The sequence below is a fragment of the Thunnus thynnus genome, chromosome 16, assembly GCF_963924715.1.
Source record: "Thunnus thynnus chromosome 16, fThuThy2.1, whole genome shotgun sequence".
In the NCBI taxonomy this organism is placed as follows: domain Eukaryota; kingdom Metazoa; phylum Chordata; class Actinopteri; order Scombriformes; family Scombridae; genus Thunnus; species Thunnus thynnus.
In genome coordinates this window covers 25502452-25525027 of record NC_089532.1, presented here as the reverse complement: position 1 = coordinate 25525027, position 22576 = coordinate 25502452, and the positions used below count along the sequence as shown (strand labels likewise).

The window sequence follows — 22576 nt, the reverse complement described above, 5'->3', positions numbered from 1 at the left end:
ATGCAGTGACAGGCATAAAGTTATTTAACATTTAGATGAGAAACCGGTTTAAACTGGCTGTTTACTGTTACCTTTGATAATGCTCTGTGGTAATGCTAGTTGTCCCTGTCTGTCTTTACCACCATGTGGATGAAGTGACAAGCCCAAACCGGTTCATACGTGGATGGGAGGCCGGTTTCAGCTGGCTGCGTTGCCGTAGTAACGAGCCGTCTATAAATACTCTGGGGCTCCGTTATCTGCCTCCACTCAATTGCAGTCCTTGTAGTGAGGCGGTGCCTTCAGCAGTGGACTTCATTTTGAAAGGGAACTGCTTTTTTTTTTATCCCAGCACTCGGGTCTAATGGACAAACTCTTTGTAAATGCTTTTTAAGGTAAGAACTTTTCGATGTCTTGTTACTAAGAACCACGCATTTTAAATGCATGTCAACCAACGTTAGCTAGCGGGCTGGTTTGGATTGGTTTGGTTTGGTTTGGTTATGGCGGCTTGAAAAGAACAATGGAAAATAGACTTGAGTAAGGTAATCTTGCTATTTCACCGAAACGTAATTTTATTTCAGAATTGAAACGCTCTTCAGTGTTGCCTAACATTACGACGTGGCCGGTGTGGCGAAGTTAGCCAAGTTAACGTTACCTATTATCTTAGACGAACCTAGCAAACTGACCGCATAACGTTAGCCTATGATTGTAACTTTTCGGGGCTATAGACTTCAGTTTGTTGACGTGATACTTATCAAGTTTTTAAATTGGCTATGGTGACTTGGGTAACTTAGTTAAACCACGTTAGTAGTAACTTCAAATGCTAAATCGCCTCATGGCATGAAGAGCTCTACGCGGAACCGGCACACCGACGTTGGCGTCAGTTGTTAGCCCCTGATTGGTTCGTCTTCACGCCATTCTTTAAAGTTAAAGGCGGATCTTCTTTGTAATTGGATTAAAGCTTACATGGGCGGGGCTTAAAGAATTGAGTCTTTGAATGGATTTTTTTTTGTGTGCAGATGGTGTCAGGTTGTCATGACACAGTTATAAAATGGAGCGCTATGAAAGCCTGGAGAACTACAGCTTTATTGACCTGCCATAAGTTACTTATTATAGATTTAGTAGAAACATCTGTAACTTTATTTAAATGTAAAATATTCCAGAATTCATAATAGTTCAGAAATTGAATGAATAAATTTTATATTACAATTTTTATTCAGAATGTATACTTTAAACTCACTAAAGTTGAGCCCATAACTAGTACTGAGCGTTTTGATACTGAGTTTTTAATTTCAATTTTTTTTTTTCTGAAATTTGTTTTGTTCCCCTTCACGAAATGCTGCTTTATTTGATCACTGTTAACCACTCTTGTTTACAGAATCACCACTCTAGGAGAACGCACTCTGGCTACTCAGCAGGCCCTGGCCTTGAGTCTTATCTGAAGGGGTTTAACTTCACTGGTGAGCCACCTTGGCTTCTCTGCACCTGAGAAACAGCAACACCAAATTCCATCTCTTTCGTATCCAAGTAAGTGTTTGACTCTGTTTTTTTTACTTCTTGATTCAGTACTGTACTGTCATCTTATACAGATAATACTGTAACAAAATGTCATTCAGTAATGTGCCATGCCTTGAATTACTCACACTGTTTGAGACTTTCCCATGAATAGGGAATAAAATGAACTTTAGTAATCAAGAACACATGAGACACATTGTTCTAAAAGCTGAATGTAATCTCAAGTTACCCCCACTCCCTCTTCCAGTTTCCTAGTGACCAATCAAAAGGACCTCTTGTGACCATGAACACTCCCACTGAGTTTGATTTCTCTTTCCTGGAGGAGGGTTTCTCTGCCCGGGATATTGTTGAACAGACCATCAATGAGTCATCCATGACGGTAAGTGTCCTGTGTTGACATTGCTTGGGGGAGACACAGCTGGCTTTATTTGTTAGATGATGAATTTAATTATTTATTTGACAGGGACGATACATGTAGGCATTGTTACATTTAAATAAAATGCATAGCTAATTTGCAGTCCTTGTGCCTGGTTAGGCTTTTGAGGGATAAAACACACAATACAACACTAATACAGGTATAGAGACAACAATAAAACAGACATAGACAAACAACCACTACAAACAGTAATTGAGACAACAAAGACTACAAGCCACAACTAAGAACAGTGACTGAAAATGATGATTTAAGAACAATGTTAATGTTAAAACTAAAAGCAAACTGTTAAACTGAAATCCTACACTCTGTAGTAACTCCTGAAGTTCTTGTTGGTGCAAATTATTGTCACTTTCCTGATATTGCATGCGTAGTATAGTTGTTTGAAGCATATCCTGTAGTATTCTATTTTGAAGGATTATGTTTTATTGCAGGACAGCCTTTTTAAAAATGTGTCCCTCTTTTCATCCACTCCATTACAGGATGACAGAGATGCCTTCTATGTCTGTGACTTGGGCGATGTGTTAAAGAAACACCTGCGCTGGGTGAGGGCCCTGCCCCGCGTCGCTCCTTTCTACGCTGTCAAATGCAACGACAGCCGGGCTGTAGTTATGACTCTGGCATCCCTGGGAACTGGCTTTGACTGTGCAAGCAAGGTGCGTGTTGGGGACATTCCCAGAGCGCTACAGGTTCTCTGAATAAAACAAACAAAGCTCTGTTGGTCAAGTGCTGAAATGGCATTTTAAATTAGCACTTTTTTTTGGCTGACTGTTGTCATTGTCCCCCCTCTAGACGGAGATTCAGCTGGTTCAGTCTCTGGGAGTGGATCCAAGCAGAATCATCTATGCCAACCCCTGCAAGCAGGTTTCTCAGATCAAGTATGCGTCTGCTCATGGGGTCCAGATGATGACCTTTGATAGCGAGGTGGAACTGATGAAAGTGGCCCGTTGTCATGACAATGCCAAGTAAGGCTCTTTACATCAAGCTAGTCATTACCATCCATAATATGAGGGTGTTAGCAGTGTTTTTACCCATCTGCCATATCTCCACTTTTGTCCTTTCCACTTACACAGTTGTTTCTTTGTTCCCAGGTTGGTGTTGCGTATTGCCACGGATGACTCAAAGGCAGTGTGTCGCCTGAGTGTGAAGTTTGGGGCCCCACTCAAAGCTTGTCGGGGCCTCCTTGAGCGGGCCAAGGAACTGGGGCTGGATGTGATTGGTGTTAGCTTCCATGTTGGCAGCGGCTGCACTGACCCAGAGACCTACACACAGGCCATCACTGATGCCCGCTGCGTCTTCGATATGGGGGTGAGTCTTGCCTTAAATACACATGCAACTGCGATTTGTGTGGGTTTTCAACCAGAAAAGTAAACTTTTATGACTCCCCCCCCCCCCATCCCTTAGGATGAGCTGGGCTTCAACATGAACCTGTTGGACATCGGAGGTGGTTTCCCTGGTTCAGATGATGCTGAACTCAAATTTGAAGAGGTACTTTTAATTTTCCTTAGTCAAGTAGTATTTCTTAGGCTAAACATGTCATTCCCATGAATGCTTTGTTAACTAAACTAAAACTAAATATAACAAGGCAGTACAGCCAACAACTTTGTGTTTTTTATATTCATGTCATGTGAACACTTGTTTTTTTTCATGTTAGATCACAGCCGTGATTAACCCGGCCCTGGACAAGTATTTCCCTGCTGACTGTGGTGTGAAGATCATTGCTGAGCCAGGGCGCTTTTATGTGGCCTCTGCTTACACACTGGTGGTCAACATCATTGCCAAGAAGGTCATCATGGATGAGGAATTAGCCTCTGATGGTAAAAGCCTTGATTTAGAAAAACTTGGCATTATTTTGAATTAAAAAAAAACCCTGTTTATTCTAAACATAGGTTTGTCATTGGTAATTCTCAGTAGTAAAATGGATGATTTATGCTTTTGTCACAGAGGAAGACGAAGGGACCAATGACAGGACCCTGATGTACTATGTCAACGATGGAGTGTATGGATCCTTCAACTGTATACTTTATGACCATGCTCACTGTCTGCCAACATTGCATAAGGTATGCTAAATTCAAGGACTGAAATGGCAACCATGTTTCTCATCTCATGGGTTAAGAAAAGTTGTAGCAAAGCTAATGTTTAACCTCTTGTGTTCCCCTCTCCTTTTCCTACCAAAAGAAGCCAAAGTCAGATGAGGTCATGTACCCCTGCAGTATTTGGGGCCCAACATGTGATGGCCTTGATCGTATTGTGGAGCAGTGTAACCTGCCAGACATGCAGGTGGGCGACTGGCTGGTTTTCGAGAACATGGGCGCCTACACTGTGGCTGCCGCCTCCACCTTCAACGGCTTCCAGAGACCTGACATTCACTACGTCATGTCCCGCCCTGCCTGGTGAGTACATGTCACAGAAACATTGTTGGGCAGTTTAAATGTGTGTTGTGTTCCCACAGAATCTAAATCTACCTGTATTTTCCTCTGCAGGCAACATGTGCAGCAGATCTGTTCCAAGGGCCTGCCAGCTCCTGCGGAGGAGTCCTGCCTGTTTGAAGTGCCAGCCTGCTGTGGCCGAGAGAGCAGCTTGGAGATGCCCACTAAGCCCTGCCAGGCCCATGTGGTTTAAACACATTTTGTACATCACAGCAGTGTTTCCCAGATCTAGCATCTCTTGCCATTAATTATTGGAGAAGGTTCTTTCTTTTTTCTCTTCTCCTCAAATGTACGTGAAATTTCAAGGCCAGTTACTTGACAGGAGAATGAGAGGAGCATGTTGTTGCACACATTTCAGTGTTCTGTATGGAAGCTGGGGATCAACCCTTAATGACATGAGGCTGAATCACACTCTGAGTGTCTCTGTGGGTTCCAGGCACACTGTTACAGGGCAGCTCTGTACATGAAATTGTTGCTGAAGTCGTTCTGCCCTAATTACAGGGAATGAATATAAGAACTGTATTCATGAAGAACCTATTTGCGGAACTAGAATAAAGTGGGGAGAGAAACAGTTGCTTTGCAAAATAAACCATAAACTACTTCACTGAAGGTTTCCCATCGCCATAGGACTCACAACACTTGAAACTGTAGCAATAGTCCAAGAGGTGACGAGTAACTCATACGCTATTCATTTAATAAAATAACAAAATAATTCTAACCTTCGTAGTGTAAGTTTATTGAACTGTTGCCCCCTCAAAGCCTTGTTAACAGCTGAATTTACAGCCTCAGCTAGTAACTCGCAAAGATGTGGTTGGAGGAGTGATTTAATTCCTCAACAATGGCTGCTATTTTTATATTTATCTTTTTCCATGATCTCCACTTCTGTACAGAACCCCTCAAGTGTTAATCATCTAGATTTTAACATATCAATAAGCACCATATTCAATATTTCCCGACTGTTGTTCTTGAAGCAATAGGACATCAATGTGTTTCTGTTCTGTTAATGGCTGAAGTTGTCATTCCCATGCAGAAGTTGAATATGTATAGTTCCACACACAGAAACTTGCATTAAATAATATGCATGCATCACACTGCATGTAAAAACATCACATGGAGTATTACCCTGTACTGAAATGGCTTTATCATGTGAAACAACTTGTCAGACAGCAACATGGATCCAAACATTAGGCATTTTAGCTCCCTATGTCAAGCATGTGATCCTCCTATTTGTCCCAGTCACTAGACACTACAGGTGCCGCCACATCCCAAACAAATCTTCAAGATTAACACTTATCCACAGGGACTCAAGAAGCAGACTGCACCTCTCCTCTTCTCCTCCTTATGTTATTTTATTTTCATGTTTTGTAACCTGTAGAAAGCCAGAAATCTGTTCATGATATTAATAAGAAACCATGTTTAATCATACATTTGAAATGGATACGAAAGAGACGGGATTGCAAATTCATAATGCTTTCCTATGGAAACTTTTTGAAGTTTTGTATTTTTTTAATAAATAAAACATTAGGTGCAGAGCCGAATTATGGATGTTGTGTGTTTTGTACATATGGGACAAAATAAAAGCCACTCAGATACTTAAACAGGCACTTTGAACTTAAAGTCCCCCTCCACTCAAAAACATGTTTTTCTTCTTATTTCTACAGCTGGACGATTGAGCTTCACTGTACAGTATGATGTATGTGCAGAGTTTGATGATAGAAGGCTGTTTTTCATCTATTGAAAGTAGAAAGTTTCTCTGAGCCCTTGAAAATCCTATTTTATGTGGTGGGTCTACAAGCATGATCTGTGATATCAAAAATAATTTGGAAGCCAATCCTTGGGACATATTCAATTTACACAAGTGTGATGTGGAAACTTGAAGCCTCCAGTGTACAGACACAGAGAATGGACTTCACAGTGAAGTAGGAGACATCTTGTGTCCAGCAGTTTCTGAAATAATATTTATATATTCATAGAGGAGAAGGAGGAGATGTAATTTTAAGCATTTTAACAAAGTAATTTTATTTATTTTTTTTAGCAGGAAACCATATCAGACACATTATTGCTCTGCTTGGAACAATGATGTGTATTTATACATGTCTGAGGGGGATCTTTATGGAATCTATTTACAGGATGTTTCAAGAGCCCCATCTAGTGTTTGTAAAAGGAACTGATTTAATCTGCCACATTCTCATTACCATCCATATTATGGATGGTAATGACAATTCTCAATTTGGCATATACAGTTGAGGTGCCTTCAATGATCTCAGTTGTGGCATAGATAAATTTCACAGTTATTTCCCTTCACACTCTGCTTCAAACACATGCAAAAAGTAATTGATTTTTCATTCCAGCATACTATCAACACACACTAATGAATTTCTCAAGCAACGTTCATGCTCAGACATTTGGTGCAATAAAACACCTTTTGCAAGTCACCTCTGACCTTTATGGATTTTACACAAGGCAAAAACTGGATTGTGAAACATGCCTAACCTGAAAGATTCATCCAAAATCCAAAATTTCACAGTTTCCATTAAGAAGAATTTCACAACAAAGTTTTTTTTAAATTATAACTGTTACCAACAATTAACCTTAAGGGTAAGAGACTTAACGCACAGTTAATTACAGTACACATTATGATGAAACATTTCAAATCTTTCTTTATAAAATAGTACTTGAACCCAAGAAACAATCACAGTACAAAATGAAGTGATGAAGCTTAAAGTGGCAGGAACAGTAAACATAGGAAAGACAAAACTGCATGTTCAAGAGAAAAAACAAGTTAACTCAGCTAACAATAGATTTCTGTAAATGTACCTACTTTTTTTAAGCGAAACATCTCTCACTTCAGTTTGTTTTTACACTTAAATAAAAACTGTAAACTATCATTCAGTAATGTCATTTAGTCATGAGTTAACACCTGCACTTGCAAAGAATTTATGGATTTGCATATGAGATTAGGATTTCACCACAGTAATGCCTTTCTGCTCATAATGCTTCCTAATGTACTCAGTAATAGCGTTCTGATTATTAATCTCCTTCTTGAACATCATAATGTAACACTTGGGGGCCAAGTGACAGCCGAGGATGCTGTAGCTTGAAATGAGAATGGCAGCGCTTTCAATTGCTTGTTTGTATTTCCCAATCAAATTGAGATAAATAGGGATGAAGATGATCCAAATGACTAAAAACAGCAGCATACTGATGGTGATTAAACTTGCATTTTTATACAAATCTGGCAACTGCTTTCCTTTGAATGCAAACAGGAAACAGATGACGGCCAAGAGAGCGTTGTAGCCTAACATGGCTACAAAGAACCCAGTGGAGCCTTTCTGACACTGCAGCAGGATGCTCTTGCTCAATGTTTGATTTCCTGGAATTGGGGGGTGAAAGTACAGCCATGGCACACACAGTGCCAACTGGATCCCTGAGACGATAACCACCACAGCCAGCGGCTGATTGAGCTTCTTCAGCCAGGACCCTATCTTCAGGTCAAAGTTGAAGCCTACTAGGATTTGGAGCAGGTTGGCCAGAATGCAGGAGATGCAGAGGGAAAAGGCTATGCCAAAGAAAGGCAGGCCTAACATGCAGGAAGCCTTAGTGGGTTTCCCTATGAAGTTAAATGTAAGGCAGAAGCAGGCCAGCAAGGAAAAAAGCTCCAAGAAACACAAGTAACCTCCAACCGCCTTTACAATGGGAGTACTACGATAGACTGTAAACAAAATAGCAAACACAATGGTAATGATGATCCCCAAGACTTCAAATGAACTCAAAAATATAATGAAGGTATCTGACCAATCTAAAAATTCAATAGTTTTATTCAAACACTCATTCTTTTTTGGAGATGAGTACTGATTCTTCCTGCAGCGTTTACATTCCTCACCTGTGGGAGCAAACAAAGAAATGCAATTTCACTGCAGAATAATTTTGTGTAAATTGAAGGATGAATTCAAATTGAAAAGGATTATGTAAGACTTCCTGAATTGTTGATTCTTTTGTTTTACATAAATGAGGAAGTACTGAACGACAACATTTGATTAACATCACATTTAGCAGTGTGACAGCACAGTTATGCAAAATTTTCAAATGAATGCAGACCTGTCTTTGAACATTTATTAAAACAGGCCAGACAACAATGATAATTTAATCTGAACATCATATTTGGTGTACAACTCATATATAAGAGAGTTTTAATTTTTCAAAATGTTTATTATGTAAACTTTCTTTGAGAATTATACAGTAATGTAATGAATCAGCAGTCTGGATTGTGATTTTAAATATTTAAGGGAGTAAACAGCACTTCTATTGTGGTTTAGAACTTCAATAGTAAGGGAGACTAGGTCTGGTTAAAACACATGGTGGTGGTGAATCAAATACACATCCTCACATTAGTTAGGGACTGTACAAAAATTATTAACGGGGGAGGTGAGTTAGAAAATTGGGAGGGTTATAGATTTTTTGCTGGTCTGAATTTTTTGGGGGGAGCAAGGGGAGGTCCCTGTGATGTGAACATTTTTGCAAAATTGAATGTTTGAATAAATGTTTGTTTTCAAATAAAATGAAACGAGTAGATTTCAACAATTACTGTATATAACTTATATAAATACTGTAAAGAATGAATTAATAATATATAATAATAATAATAATAAATCTACTTGTTTCATTTTATTTTAAAACAAACATTTATTCAAATGTTCAATTTTGCAAAATTATCCACATCACAGGGAGATGGATTGAGACTTTTACTATTTTTAGGTGGTGGATATTTCATATGGGAAGAAAACAGTTCAGTTATCTGCAGACATCGTTATGTTGTTTGAGATTATTAATATGATACTCACGGCCTCCCAAGGAAAAGTCTCCATTTGCACATTGAACACACTGATAACAGCACTGGTCATTTTGCCTTTTCAACTCTTGTCCCGGTTCACACGTTTTAGAGCAGTTGTAAGCACTAACCTTTAAGGACAAAACAGAATCAGTACTCATGCATTATTTAGGGGAATAAATATGTAATTAAATCTTGACCTCACCGTTACTTTGCTCATTTTTTCAACAAGATCATCTGGGACTTGAATTTTTCCGTCTGGCCAGTACTCTCCAATGGTTTTTATGTGTGTGCGCCGTGTGGATTCAGTCATGTTCCAATATACAATATCATATCCAAATCTGGGGTCTCCATTGGGGTCAAAGAATATATGCGTGGTGTTCACAGTGAAGTTGACTTTCCTGATTTCTGTGAGAAGCTGTGAAGACAAACATAAACAAAACTACACTGTTGTCTGGGAAAATCAACACATTTCCGCTTCTAATACAACTTAAATGACAACAGCTGTAGTCCATAAAGGGGGAACTATCTTATATTTTAGAGAGAAGACTTCCAATAAAGTTGGAAACTTTGCAGTGTGTTAGAATATTATAGGTATATTTTGTCAAATACAAAAAAGACATTGTAATATTTGTTTGTTTAAAGGAGTAGTAACACATTTTGGGAAATACACTGTCAATGCATGAGAAGTTATAATTTTCACACTTTGTTTTTGAATGGATTAAAAAACTTTTTATCTCCATAAAATGGAAATACATACACCAATGTGTATTTTATTTCACTTCATCTCCTTGATTGATTTGTTTTTATTTAGACATTTTAAATCTCCCATACACTATTTCCCAGTTTCTAGTCTTTACACTAAACAAAGCTGTTAGCTGTAAGCTTATATTTACTGGACAATCATAAGAGTGTTTTTGATCTTCTCATCTACCTCTGTAAGAAAGTATTTCCCAAAACTTTCACACTATTGCTTTTAAGATATGCGATAGCAATGCAAAATATGTCAGAAAGATAATTGTACTATACCTCCAAGGCTGTAAATTTGGCACTTTGTTGACACTGTTGGTTGTCGCATTTCAGCAAGCGTCTGAGACCTTCAACAATGACTTGGACGGCTAAGTAGATATTGTATGATTCATCGTGGTCGATGTAATGGGGCAAGCAGTTTGGGTCCAGACATTCCTTTGACCCTTGTTGGCTGTTTGTTAACAAGCAGTTATTCTCGCTGTTCTCCTCAGACTGATTCGCACATGAATAGTGAGTCAGATAATGTTCAAGAATGTCATTGGTGGTTCCATTGAACATTGACATGACGTAGTCCTTAAAACCAGGCACCTCATTCCTCTTAGAGATGAAACCATAAACCTGCCCGGCCATCTCAATGCCTGGCATTGCAGAGATCTTTGATGAGGTAGACCATGCATCACTTGCAATCCAAGTTCTGTTGAGGTTGCATTGAATAGCTTTTTCCATTATGACATCAACATTGACGTCCTTGGTGAACATGATGATGGCTTCGGCAGAGGATTTTCTGATTTTGCTCACCAGTTCATCCAACTTCTTACGGGTTTTGGATGTGTTCTGGGAGAAGTAATTAGGCAATGTGTCAATGAATTCAATGCAGATGTCCTTCATTTCGATGAAGTTTTCCTTGAGTCGATAACCTCCGTACATCCCATACTCGTCATCACTTGCTACAATGGCCACTGTTTTCCAATTAAACTGCTTCACCAGCTCAGCAATGGCCTTTGTCTGATATTCATCACTTGATGTTGTTCTCAGAAAAGTGGGAAACTTCATTTTCTTGCTGAGCAGCTCGCTCGTCGCTGCATAACTAATCTGTGGCAAACAGGAATAAACCATGTCAAAATTGCATGCAGTTTGCAACAGTGATGCATTTAAAGTCAAAATAATGGTATGTATTGCTATTATTGTATTTGTAAAGCTACAGAATCTTAGATTTAGACAGTCAATCTTCATTAGCTCATTATAATCAGTAGCCTCAAACTTTGCATTTTGCATTTCTAACTTATCTGACAGTATCAAGTACAGAGAAAACAAACCTGGGTAACTGATGCCAGGGAAACAACTCGTGCAACAACTGTTGACACTTCAGAATTCCTCTCACCAATCACCACCTTTGTTTTGGGTTCAGGTAAAGCAGATTGAATGTTTTCAGGTAGTAAACAGCTCTGAGGGTCTGACTGGCCCTCCAGCAGCTGGAGTGTAGCTCTGATGGCCAAGGTGACATCTCCACACGTGTCATAGATGTCATATCCAATGGTGATGTTGGGTAGAACCCTCGGTGTGTACCGGTTTATTTCTCTGATGGCGTATATCATCACTTGAGTATGTAGGAACATTCGGAAATCATAGCTGCAAAAATTGATAGAGGTTATGAAATTCATGAGCTCACAAAGTTAAGTTAAATGTCATGTAAAAGGATTCATTTCAGTGAGGTCGTACTTACTCACTACAGGAGACTGGTCCAGGCGTTGTTGTTCTATTAGTGTTTAAGTGAATAGGGAAAAGTCCTCCAATGATGATATCCCCTAGAGAATATGCATGCAGAAAGCCATCGTCTCCCGAACATGGGCAAAATAAGCTCATGATAGTGACAAATAACCTGAACCAGAACATTGTGGATACGCAGGGCTAAAACACATGTATGTAAGCATTTGATCCTCTCTCTACTTCATGACCCAATTCCTGGACAAACACTCTCATATAATTTCCTCTTGTGGGACGTCAGACAGGATCATTTGCATTGTGAGACAGATTCTATAATCTGATGCAAATCAGTCGCTCTAACTAACACATTTTAAAAAGTGTGGCACAGCCTGCACTATAATCCTTGCAAACTGCGCTCACTGAGGATAATGTGCATTCAAGTAGAGAGTTTTTTGTTAATGTTTTTTTTCTCACAAGGTTTCATACAATCTTGGTCATTTGATCAATCAATATATCAGGAGTAATATTGCTATAATACCAGGTACTGTGTTTGTGAATCCATTCAGGTCCCCATAAGTCATTTCTTGTATGTTACTGCTTATACTTGCCAGTAGAGGACAGGATTGTAAAACGTATTATTTAATCATGAAAAATATGATATATTTTGATATGGTGTAATGGACCTTTTGACTTCTTAGTTGTACCCAGTCTATTAAGAAATATACTGCACAGACAATACGTTAAACAAATGAAACTAGACTGTTCAACTTCTGAAAAAGACATTGAATGCGTGTAACATGTTCATGATTATTGAGTTCTCATGTTTCTTTAGCAGCAGTCCATTGCAAATTTGAATGTTAATACAAGTGTATGAAAATGTGCACTATTGTAGGCTGTGTCAGAGTGAATTAATGGTAATATTTTACTTTAGGGGTCTGTAATTTTCTAATAATTCCCATGGAAGGTTTGTAGGAAGAACGGAGTAATTTGTTAAGAATCAACGGGAAAACAAGAATTGAATCCAAGTAAATATGTATTTGTAATTGGAGAATCTGTTTCCCTGGTTCAGATGATGCTGAACTCAAATTTGAAGAGGTACCTTTAATTTTCCTTAGTCAAGTAGTATTTCTTAGGCTAAACGTGTCATTCCCATGAATGCTTTGTCAACTAAACTAAAACTGAATATAACAAGGCAGTACAGCCAACAGTTGTTGGGCAGTTTAAATGTGTGTTGTGTTCCCACAGAATCTAAATCTACCTGTATTTTCCTCTGCAGGCAACATGTGCAGCAGATCTGTTCCAAGGGCCTGCCAGCTCCTGCGGAAGAGTCCTGCCTGTTTGAAGTGCCAGCCTGCTGTGGCCGAGAGAGCAGCTTGGAGATGCCCACTAAGCCCTGCCAGGCCCATGTGGTTTAAACACATTCTGTACATCACAGCAGTGTTTCCCAGATCTAGCATCTCTTGCCATTAATTATTGGAGAAGGTTCTTTCTTTTTTCTCTTCTCCCCAAATGTACGTGAAATTTCAAGGCCGGTTACTTGACAGGAGAATGAGAAGAGCATGTTGTTGCACACATTTCAGTGTTCTGTATGGAAGCTGGGGATCAACCCTTAATGACACGAGGCTGAATCACACTCTGAGTGTCTCTGTGGGTTCCAGGCTGTTCCACTGTTACAGGGCAGCTCTGTACATGACATTGTTGCTGAAGTCGTTCTGCCCTAATTACAGGGAATGAATATAAGAACTGTATTCATGAAGAACCTATTTGCGGAACTAGAATAAAGTGGGGAGAGAAACAGTTGCTTTGCAAAATAAACCATAAACTACTTCATTGAAGGTTTCCCATCGCCATAGGACTCACAACACTTGAAACTATAGCAATAGAGGTGACGGGTTACTCATACGCTATTCATTTGATAAAATAAAAAAATAATAATTTTAACCATCTTTGTTTAAGTTTATTGAACTGTTGCCCCCTCAAAGCCTTGTTAACAGTTGAATTTACAGCCTCAGCTAGTAACTTGCAAAGATGTAGCTGGAGGAGTGATTTAATTCTTCAACAACGGCTGCTATTTTTATATTTATTTTTTTCCATGATCTCCACTTCTGTACAGAACCCCTCAAGTGTTAATCATCTAGATTTTAACATGTCAATAGCACCATATTCGGTATTTTCTGACCGTTGTTCTTGAAGCAATAGGACATCAATGTGTGTGTGTTCTGTTAATGGCTGAAGTTGTCATTCTCATGCAAATGTTGAATATGTATAGTTCCATACACACCCAGCAAACATGCCCATGCGGGCTCACTGTGGATATGTGTGGGTTTACTGTGGGGCATTGTGGGCAGGGCAAACCCATACTAATCCCACGTGGGCCCCATGTGGGTAAGCCTATGCAGGGCCCACAGCATTTTTGCCCTTTGGGGACCCTATGTGGGCTCTCTGTGGGCAAGCCCACCGTTGGACTTTCCCACAGAAAACCCACATAGGGGCCCCTGTGGGTAAGTCCATTCGGGGCCCAAAGCAGTTTTGCAATTTTGGGCCCCAACCAGGGTTTTCTGTGGGCAACCAATTGTGGGCTTGCCCACAGAAAGCCCACCCTGTGGGATAGCCTGTGCAGGCCCAAAGTAGTTTTACACTTCTGGGCCCCAATGAGGGTCTTCTGTGGGCAACCAATTGTGGGCTTGCCCACAGAAAGCCCACATGAGCCCCCCTGTGGAATAGTCCGTGTGGAGCCCAAAGCAGTTAACCAAAAGCATTGGAATGTAAAATTTAAATCTCTATATGTGGTATGAAACATATTGGTTTTTGTCACTTTATTTAAAAAGAATTGATTGGCTGTAGTTCCTGTCACTGTTTGTTAAAAGTTTTGATCTGCTGAGGGCCTTTTGATTGATATTCTCACCCTAATGGTGGAACATGATTATCTAATCACCATCAGCTGTGCTACTAGGGTGTGACCTATATAACATACCAGTAACTGTGTCCTACTATGATTGCTGATCTTGAAGAAAGCATGAGGGCCAAAATGTCATCCAAATAAAAGGGAAATGCATATGGAGCCAGAGTGTGCAATACTTTATTCCTGCTCTTGAGTCTGCTTCCAGCAATCAGCACCTCACTATAACCCTTTGTGTGTGTTACTTTTCCATTATATATGAAGGCTTCAGAAAAAAACCTTTGGACCTTGTGTTCAAATTTTTTGCTTGTTCTTATTTATTTTGTCTAGTATTTAACATTGTGGTTCCCCATGAACAGAAGGACCAGAAGATAAATGGCAGAGAACCACTGAGGCCCCTGAGGAGATTGATTTATTATGTACTTATTGTGTTCTAATGTGGTTCTATGTGGTCATTGTTCTGTTTTATAAAAAAGAAAATTGTTTTAGCATTTTATTCAGTGTTTAACCTATATGCTCAGTTTTATACTCAATTTTCAATATATTTTCTTCATTTTTTATTTTTTCTTATTTTTTTCTTCTAACCTGTCTGTGAATAAATGTATGTGTTTGAAACATAGATTTAAGCAGGGGCAGCCCACTGTGGGCCCTGTTACTGGCCTGAAATGTGGGGCATGTGTGGGTCCCACACTATGGGGCCCAGGTGGTACCCCAGTGGGACAGCCCACACCCAGCCCAAAGTGTGGGCTGAGTGTGGGGCCCATTGTGGGCCCCAGTGGGGCCACAGCATGCCCACTTAGGGGCATACTGTGGGCATGCTGCATGCCCACAATGAGTCCCAGTGGGGCCCACACTTTGGGCTGGGCGTGGGGTGTTCCACTTGATTTTATTTTCATGTTTTGTAACCTGTAGAAAGCCAGAAATCTGTTCATGATATTAATAAGAAACCATGTTTAATCATACATTTGAAATGGATACGAAAGAGATGGGATTGCAAATTCATAATGCTTTCCTATGGAAACTTATTGAAGTTTTGTATTTTTTTAATAAATAAAACGTTAGGTGCAGAGCCGAATTATGGATGTTGTGTGTTTTGTACATATGGGACAAAATAAAAGCCACTCAGATACTTAAACAGGCACTTTGAACTTAAAGTCCCCCTCCACTCAAAAACATGTTTTTCTTCTTATTTCTACAGCTGGACGAATGAGCTTCACTGTACAGAATGATGTATGTGCAGAGTTTGATGATAGAAGGCTGTTTTCACATTTCATCTATTGAAAGTGTAACGTTTCTCACTGAAAATACAATTTTATGTGGTGGGTCTACAAGCATGATCTGTGACATCAAAAATAATTTGGAAGCCAATCCTTGGGACATATTCAATTTACACAAGTGTGATGTGGAAACTTGAAGCCTCCAGTGTACAGACACAGAGAATGGACTTCACCGTGAAGTAGGAGACATCTTGTGTCCAGCAGTTTCTGAAATAATATTTATATATTCATAGAGGAGAAGGAGGAGATGTAATTTTAAGCATTTTAACAAAGTAATTTTATTTATTTTTTTGCAGAAAACCATATCAGACATATTATTGCTCTGCTTGGAACAATGATGTGTATTTATACATGTCTGAAGGGGATCTTTATGGAATCTATTTACAGGATGTTTCAAGAGCCCCATCTAGTGTTTGTAAAAGGAACTGATTTAATCTGCCACATTCTCAATTTGGCATATACAGTTGAGGTGCCTTCAATGATCTCAGTTGTGGCATAGATAAATTTCACAGTTATTTCCCTTCACACTCAACCCTGCTTCAAACACATGCAAAGTAATTGATTTTTCATTCCAGCATACTATCAACACACACTAATGAATTTCTCAAGCAACGTTCATGCTCAGATATTTGGTGCACTAAAACACTCACTTCAGTTTCTGTATACACTCAAATAAAAACTGTAAGCTATCATACAGTCATGAGTTAATCAGGGTGATCACATCACATATATATATCATACATACGATTGTCTGAGTACTTCTATCTGAAAGACAATATGACTGAAAATGTAAAAAAAAATATACACAATATGCATATTTACAGGTGGGTCAAAATATTACCTTGCATTTGCACTAAAGTCTCTTATTCAAAGTTTAAAACGTCGTTTGTCGCAATTTATGTCAGTAAGGATCATATGCAAAAGCTCAATGTCTTTACAAAACATCTCATGATTTAGTAGCAGTGGTTGTAACTAGGGATGCACTGATATGACTTTTTTAGTCCCGATACTGATACTGATACCTGGGCTTTGGGTATCAGCCAATACTGAGTACATATCTGATACCAGTGTCTAATTAATAAGCTGTATGCCTCACTGGAAGAGACTGGGATCTTTTTTTTTTACGTGCAAGGCAAAAACATTGCATTCCTAACTTTGTAAAACAAAATGTAACAAATAAATACATAGATATAAATTTACTGAATCGTTATTTATTAAAATAATGGTATTTGACATAGATCGGCCCATGTCACCCATACTCAATCAAGCTATCTGAGTCAGTATTGGATCGATATCAGTATCAGTATCGGTGCATCTCTAGTTGTAACAGCAGTGAAGTAGGAGTTTTGCCAACAAATGGATTATTGACACAACCTTGGAAACCTCTGATCTGTATACAAATAACAAAATCTGCAGTAAATACTTCCATATGTCAGGATACATGTAGCACAAATACATATTGTACATACCATGTGTGACGACACATCAACACACGTTACAGTAACAGTCTGAGAGAGATGCACATACAGAAAGTCTTTCTGCTCAGATGATAATTACCCAGCACCTGAAAAGAATTTATGGATTTGCATATGAGATTAGGATTTCACCACAGTAATGCCTTTCTGCTCATAATGCTTCCTAATGTACTCAGTAATGGCGTTCTCATTATTAATCTCCTTCTTGAACACCATAATGTAACACTTGGGGGCCAAGTGACAGCCGAGGATGCTGTAGCTAGAAATGAGAATGGCAGCGCTTTCAATTGCTTGTTTGTATTTCCCAATCAAATTGAGATAAATAGGGATGAGGATGATCCAAATGACTAAAAACAGCAGCATACTGATGGTGATTAAACTTGCATTTTTATACAAATCTGGCAACTGCTTTCCTTTGAATGCAAACAGGAAACAGATGATGGCCAAGAGAGCATTATAGCCTAACATGGCTACAAAGAGCCCAGTGGAGCCTTTCTGACACTGCAGCAGGATGCTCTTGCTCAATATTTGTTCTCCTGGAACTGGGGGGTTATACAGCCATAGTACACATAGCGCCAACTGGATCCCTGAGATGATAACCACCACAGCCAGCGGCTGATTGAGCTTCTTCAGCCAGGACCCTATCTTCAGGTCAAAGTTGAAGCCTACTAGGATTTGGAGCAGGTTGGCCAGAATGCAGGAGATGCAGAGGGAAAAGGCTATGCCGAAGAAAGGCAGGCCTAACTTGCAGGAAGCCTTAGTGGGTTTCCCTATGAAGTTAAATGTAAGGCAGAAGCAGGCCAGCAAGGAAAAAAGCTCCAAGAAACACAAGTAACCTCCAACCGCCTTTACAATGGGAGTACTACGATAGACTGTAAACAAAATAGCAAACACAATGGTAATGATGATCCCCAAGACTTCAAATGAACTCAACAATATAATGACAGGATCTGGCCAATCTAAAAATTCAACAGTTTTATTCAAACACTTATCCTTTTTTGGAGATGAGTACTGATTCTTCCTGCAGCTTTTACATTCCTCACCTGTGGGAGCAAACAAAGAAATGCAATTTCACTGCAGAATAATTTTGTGTAAATTGAAGGATGAATTCAAATTGAAAAGGATTATGTAAGACTTCCTGAATTGTTGATTCTTTTGAACGACAACATTTGATTAACATCACATATAGCAGTGTGACAGTTATGCAAAATTTTCAAATGAATGCAGACCTGTCTTTGAACATTTATTAAAACAGGCCAGACAACAATGATAATTTAATCTGAACATCATATTTGGTGTACAACTCATATAAGAGAGTTTTAATTTTTCAAAATGTTTATTATGTAAACTTTCTTTGAGAATTATACAGTAATGTAATGAATCAGCAGTCTGGATTGTGATTTTAAATATTTAAGGGAGTAAACAGCACTTCTATTGTGGTTTAGAACTTCAATAGTAAGGGAGACTAGGTCTGGTTAAAACACATGGTGGTGGTGAATCAAATACACATCCTCATATTAGTTAGGGACTGTACAAAAATTATTAACGGGGGAGGTGAGTTAGAAAATTGGGAGGGTTATAGATTTTTTGCTGGTCTGAATTTTTTGGGGGGAGCAAGGGGAGGTCCCTGTGATGTGAACATTTTTGCAAAATTGAATGTTTGAATAAATGTTTGTTTAAAAATAAAATGAAATGAGTAGATTTGAACAATTACTGTATATAACTTATATAAATACTGTAAAGAATGAATTTAAACTGTGAAACATTAATAAATCTACTTGTTTCATTTTATTTTAAAACAAACATTTATTCAAATGTTCAATTTTGCAAAATTATCCACATCACAGGGAGATGGATTGAGACTTTTACTATTTTTAGGTGGTGGATATTTCATATGGGAAGAAAACAGTTCAGTTATCTGCAGACATCGTTATGTTGTTTGAGATTATTAATATGATACTCACGGCCTCCCAAGGAAAAGTCTCCATCTGCACATTGAACACACTGATAACAGCACTGGTCATTTTGCTTTTTCAACTCTTGTCCCGCTTTACACATTTTAGAGCAGTTGTAAGCACTAACCTTTAAGGACAAAACAGAATCAGTACTCATGCATTATTTAGGGGAATAAATATGTAATTAAATCTTGACCTCACCGTTACTTTGCTCATTTTTTCAACAAGATCATCTGGGACTTGAATTTTTCCGTCTGGCCAGTACTCTCCAATGGTTTTTACGTGTGTGCGCTGTGTGGATCCAGTCATGTTCCAATATACAATATCATATCCAAAACTGGGGTCTCCATTGGGGTCAAAGAATATACGCATGGTGTTCACAGTGAAGTTGACTTTCCTGATTTCTGTGAGAAGCTGTGAAGACAAACATAAACAAAACTACACTGTTGTCTGGGAAAATCAACACATTTTTTCTCCTATTACAAGCAAAATGACAACAGCTATAATCCATAAAGGGGGAACTATCTTATATTTTAAAGAGAAGACTTCTAATAAAGTTAGAAACTTTGCAGTGTGTTAGAATATTATAGGTACATTTTGTCAAATACAAAAAAAGACATTGTAATTTTTGTTTTTTCAAAGGAATAGTTAGACATTTTGGGAAACACACTATCTTGATACCACTTCTCTCATAGCTGTCATGTAAAAAGTAAATATAAGGCTACAGCCAGCAGCTGCTTATAGCTTAGGATAAAGACTGTTATATCTTGCTTGTTTAATCCATACAAAAACTAAAGTGTTAGAAGTAGTCCATAACACAAAACAAAATAGTCTGTAAAAATATACTATTTTGTATGGATTAAACAAACAACATATAGCCGGCTGCTGTCTGTGGCTTTATATTTACCAGATACATATAACAGCTGTATCAATCTTCTCATCTAACATTTTGTGAAACCAACATTTCACAAAATGTTAGTTGCCTTAAAGACTAAATGTATCAGCAAGATAACTTTACTGCACTTCCAAGGTTGTAAATTAGCAATTTGTGAGAAATAGTCATAGCACATGACCCCTCATAAAACACAAATTATAATTTTCACACTTTGTTTTTGGATGGATTAAAAACTTTGTATTCATTTCACTTTATTTCTTTGTTTGATTTGTTTTTATTTTGGCATTTTATTTTGGCGTGTTTTTGATCTTCTCATCTACCTCTGCAAGAAAGTATTTCCCAAAACTTTCACACTATGGCTTTTAAGATATGCAATAGCAATGCAAAAATATGTCAGAAAGATAATTGTACTATACCTCCAAGGCTGTAAATTTGGCACTTTGTTGACACTGTTGGTTGTCGCATTTCAGCAAGCGTCTGAGACCTTCAACAATGACTTGGACGGCTAAGTAGATATTGTATGATTCATCGTGGTCGATGTAATGGGGCAAGCAGCTTGGGTCCAGACATTCCTTTGACCCTTGTTGGCTGTTTGTTAACAAGCAGTTATTCTCTCTGTTCTCAGACTGATTCGCACATGAATAGTGAGTCAGATAATGTTCAAGAATGTCATTGGTGGTTCCATTGAACATTGACATGACGTAGTCCTTAAAACCAGGCACCTCATTCCTCTTAGAGATGAAACCATAAACCTGCCCGGCCATCTCAATGTCTGGCATCGCAGAGATCTTTGACGAGGTAGACCATGAATCACTTGCAATCCAAGTTCTGTTGAGGTTGAGTTGAATAGCTTTTTCCATAATGACATTAACATTGCCACCCCCGGTGAACATGATGATGGCTTCGGCAGAGGATTTTCTGATTTTGCTCACCAGTTCATCCAACTTCTTACGGGTTTTGGATGTGTTCTGGGCAAAGTAACCAGGCAATATGTCAATGAATTCAATGCAGATGTCCTTCATTTCATTTAAATTGTCTGTAAGTCGATCACTGCCGTACTTCCCATACTCATCATCACTTCCTACAATGGCCACTGTTTTCCAATTAAACTGCTTCACCAGCTCAGCAATGGCCTTTGTCTGATATTCATCACTTGATATTGTTCTCAGAAAAGTGGGGAACTTCAGCTTCTTGCTGAGCAGCTCGCTCGTCGATGCATAACTAATCTGTGGCAAACAGGAATTAACCATGTCAAAATTGTTCTGCATGCAGTTTGCAACAGTGATGCATTTAAAGTCAAAATAATGGTATGTATTGCTATTATTGTATTTGTAAAGCTATAGAATCTTAGATTTAGACAGTCAATCTTCATTAGCTCATTATAATCAGTAGCCTCAAACTTTGCATTTTGCATTTCTAACTTATCTGACAGTATCAAGTACAGAGAAAACAAACCTGGGTAACTGATGCCAGAGAAACAACTCGTGCAACAGCTGTTGACACTTCAGAAAACCTCTCACCAATAACCACCTTTGTTTTGGGTTCAGGTAAAGCAGATTGAATGTTTTCAGGTAGTAAACAGCTCTGAGGGTCTGACTGGCCCTCCAGCAGCTGGAGTGTAGCTCTGATGGCCAAGGTGACATCTCCACAAGTGTCATAGATGTCATATCCAATGGTGATGTTGGGTAGAACCCTCGGTGTGTGCTGGTTTATTTCTCTGATGGCATATATCATCACTTGAGTTCGTAGGAACATTTGGAAATCATAGCTGCGAAAATTGATAGAAGTTATGAAATTCATGAGCTCACAAAGTTAAGTTAAATGTCATGTAAAAGGATTCATTTCAGTGAGGTCGTACTTACTCACTACAGGAGACTGGTCCAGGCGTTGTTGTTCTATTAGTGTTTAAGTGAATAGGGAAAAGTCCTCCAATGACGATATCCCCCGGAGAATATGCATGGAGAAAGCCATCGTCTCCCGAACATGGGCAAAATAAGCTCATGATAGTGACAAATAACCTGAACCAGAACATTGTGGATACGCAGGGCTAAAACACATGTATGTATGCATTTGATCCTCTCTCTACTTTATGACCCAATTCCTGGACAAACGCTCTCATTTAACTTCCTCTTGTGTGACGTCAGATAGGATCATTTGCATTGTGAGACAGATTCTATAACCTGATGCAAATCAGTTGCTCTAACCAACACATCCTCAAAACAAATAAACAGTCACAAAAACAACATGGTGATTTGAACTGCTCATAGAAGATGATTCATTCCTTATCAGTCTCAGTCTCCCAGGCAGGTTTCTTCATTCAAGTAGAGAGTTTTTTGTTAATTTTTTTTTCACAATGTATCATTCAATCTTGATCATTTGATCAATCAATATATCAGGAGTAATATTGCTATAATACCAGGTACTGTGTTTGTGAATCCAT

At 38.7% G+C, this 22576-nt stretch overlaps 3 protein-coding genes across 3 annotated transcripts; 1 reads left to right on the top strand and 2 right to left on the bottom strand.

Moving 5' to 3' along the window:
* Positions 1-231: 231 nt before the first annotated feature.
* Positions 232-5891, top strand: LOC137199525 (ornithine decarboxylase-like). The gene is made up of 11 exons (XM_067613866.1): positions 232-371; positions 1355-1503; positions 1739-1870; positions 2407-2580; positions 2717-2889; positions 3016-3232; positions 3329-3412; positions 3579-3741; positions 3869-3984; positions 4103-4317; positions 4408-5891. The coding sequence occupies exons 3-11, from the start codon at positions 1775-1777 to the stop codon at positions 4544-4546; spliced, it is 1377 nt and encodes a 458-aa protein (XP_067469967.1). The 5' UTR covers positions 232-371; positions 1355-1503; positions 1739-1774; the 3' UTR covers positions 4547-5891.
* A 25-nt stretch (positions 5892-5916) lies between these two features.
* On the bottom strand, positions 5917-11904 carry LOC137199524 (G-protein coupled receptor family C group 6 member A-like). Its single transcript, XM_067613864.1, has 6 exons — positions 11655-11904; positions 11248-11560; positions 10211-11023; positions 9387-9599; positions 9195-9312; positions 5917-8236 (listed from the first exon to the last, which is right to left on the bottom strand). Exons 1-6 carry the CDS (start codon positions 11822-11824, stop codon positions 7311-7313), a joined length of 2553 nt encoding a protein of 850 aa, XP_067469965.1. The 5' UTR covers positions 11825-11904; the 3' UTR covers positions 5917-7310.
* Positions 11905-15707: 3803 nt separating this feature from the next.
* On the bottom strand, positions 15708-22576 carry LOC137200211 (G-protein coupled receptor family C group 6 member A-like). The gene is made up of 7 exons (XM_067614863.1): positions 22553-22576; positions 21999-22183; positions 21592-21904; positions 20553-21362; positions 19443-19655; positions 19251-19368; positions 15708-18329 (listed from the first exon to the last, which is right to left on the bottom strand). Exons 1-7 carry the CDS (start codon positions 22574-22576, stop codon positions 17407-17409), a joined length of 2586 nt encoding a protein of 861 aa, XP_067470964.1. The 3' UTR covers positions 15708-17406.

Excerpts from the sequence above, each read along its gene's own strand:
- LOC137199525 (XM_067613866.1), top strand. The coding sequence starts at position 1,775 with ATGAACACTCCCACTGAGTTTGATTTCTCTTTCCTGGAGGAGGGTTTC. Across the intron at positions 3,413-3,578 it reads CTGAACTCAAATTTGAAGAG|ATCACAGCCGTGATTAACCC; the intron begins GTACTTTTAATT and ends TTTTCATGTTAG. Across the intron at positions 4,318-4,407 it reads GTCATGTCCCGCCCTGCCTG|GCAACATGTGCAGCAGATCT; the intron begins GTGAGTACATGT and ends TTTCCTCTGCAG.
- LOC137199524 (XM_067613864.1), bottom strand. The coding sequence starts at position 11,824 with ATGTTCTGGTTCAGGTTATTTGTCACTATCATGAGCTTATTTTGCCCA. Across the intron at positions 11,024-11,247 it reads CCCTGGCATCAGTTACCCAG|ATTAGTTATGCAGCGACGAG; the intron begins GTTTGTTTTCTC and ends TGTTTGCCACAG. Across the intron at positions 9,313-9,386 it reads AAAAAATGAGCAAAGTAACG|GTTAGTGCTTACAACTGCTC; the intron begins GTGAGGTCAAGA and ends TTGTCCTTAAAG.
- LOC137200211 (XM_067614863.1), bottom strand. The coding sequence starts at position 22,576 with ATGGATTCACAAACACAGTACCTG. Across the intron at positions 21,905-21,998 it reads GGACCAGTCTCCTGTAGTGA|CTATGATTTCCAAATGTTCC; the intron begins GTAAGTACGACC and ends CAATTTTCGCAG. Across the intron at positions 19,656-20,552 it reads CCAAATTTACAGCCTTGGAG|CTTCTCACAGAAATCAGGAA; the intron begins GTATAGTACAAT and ends TTGTCTTCACAG.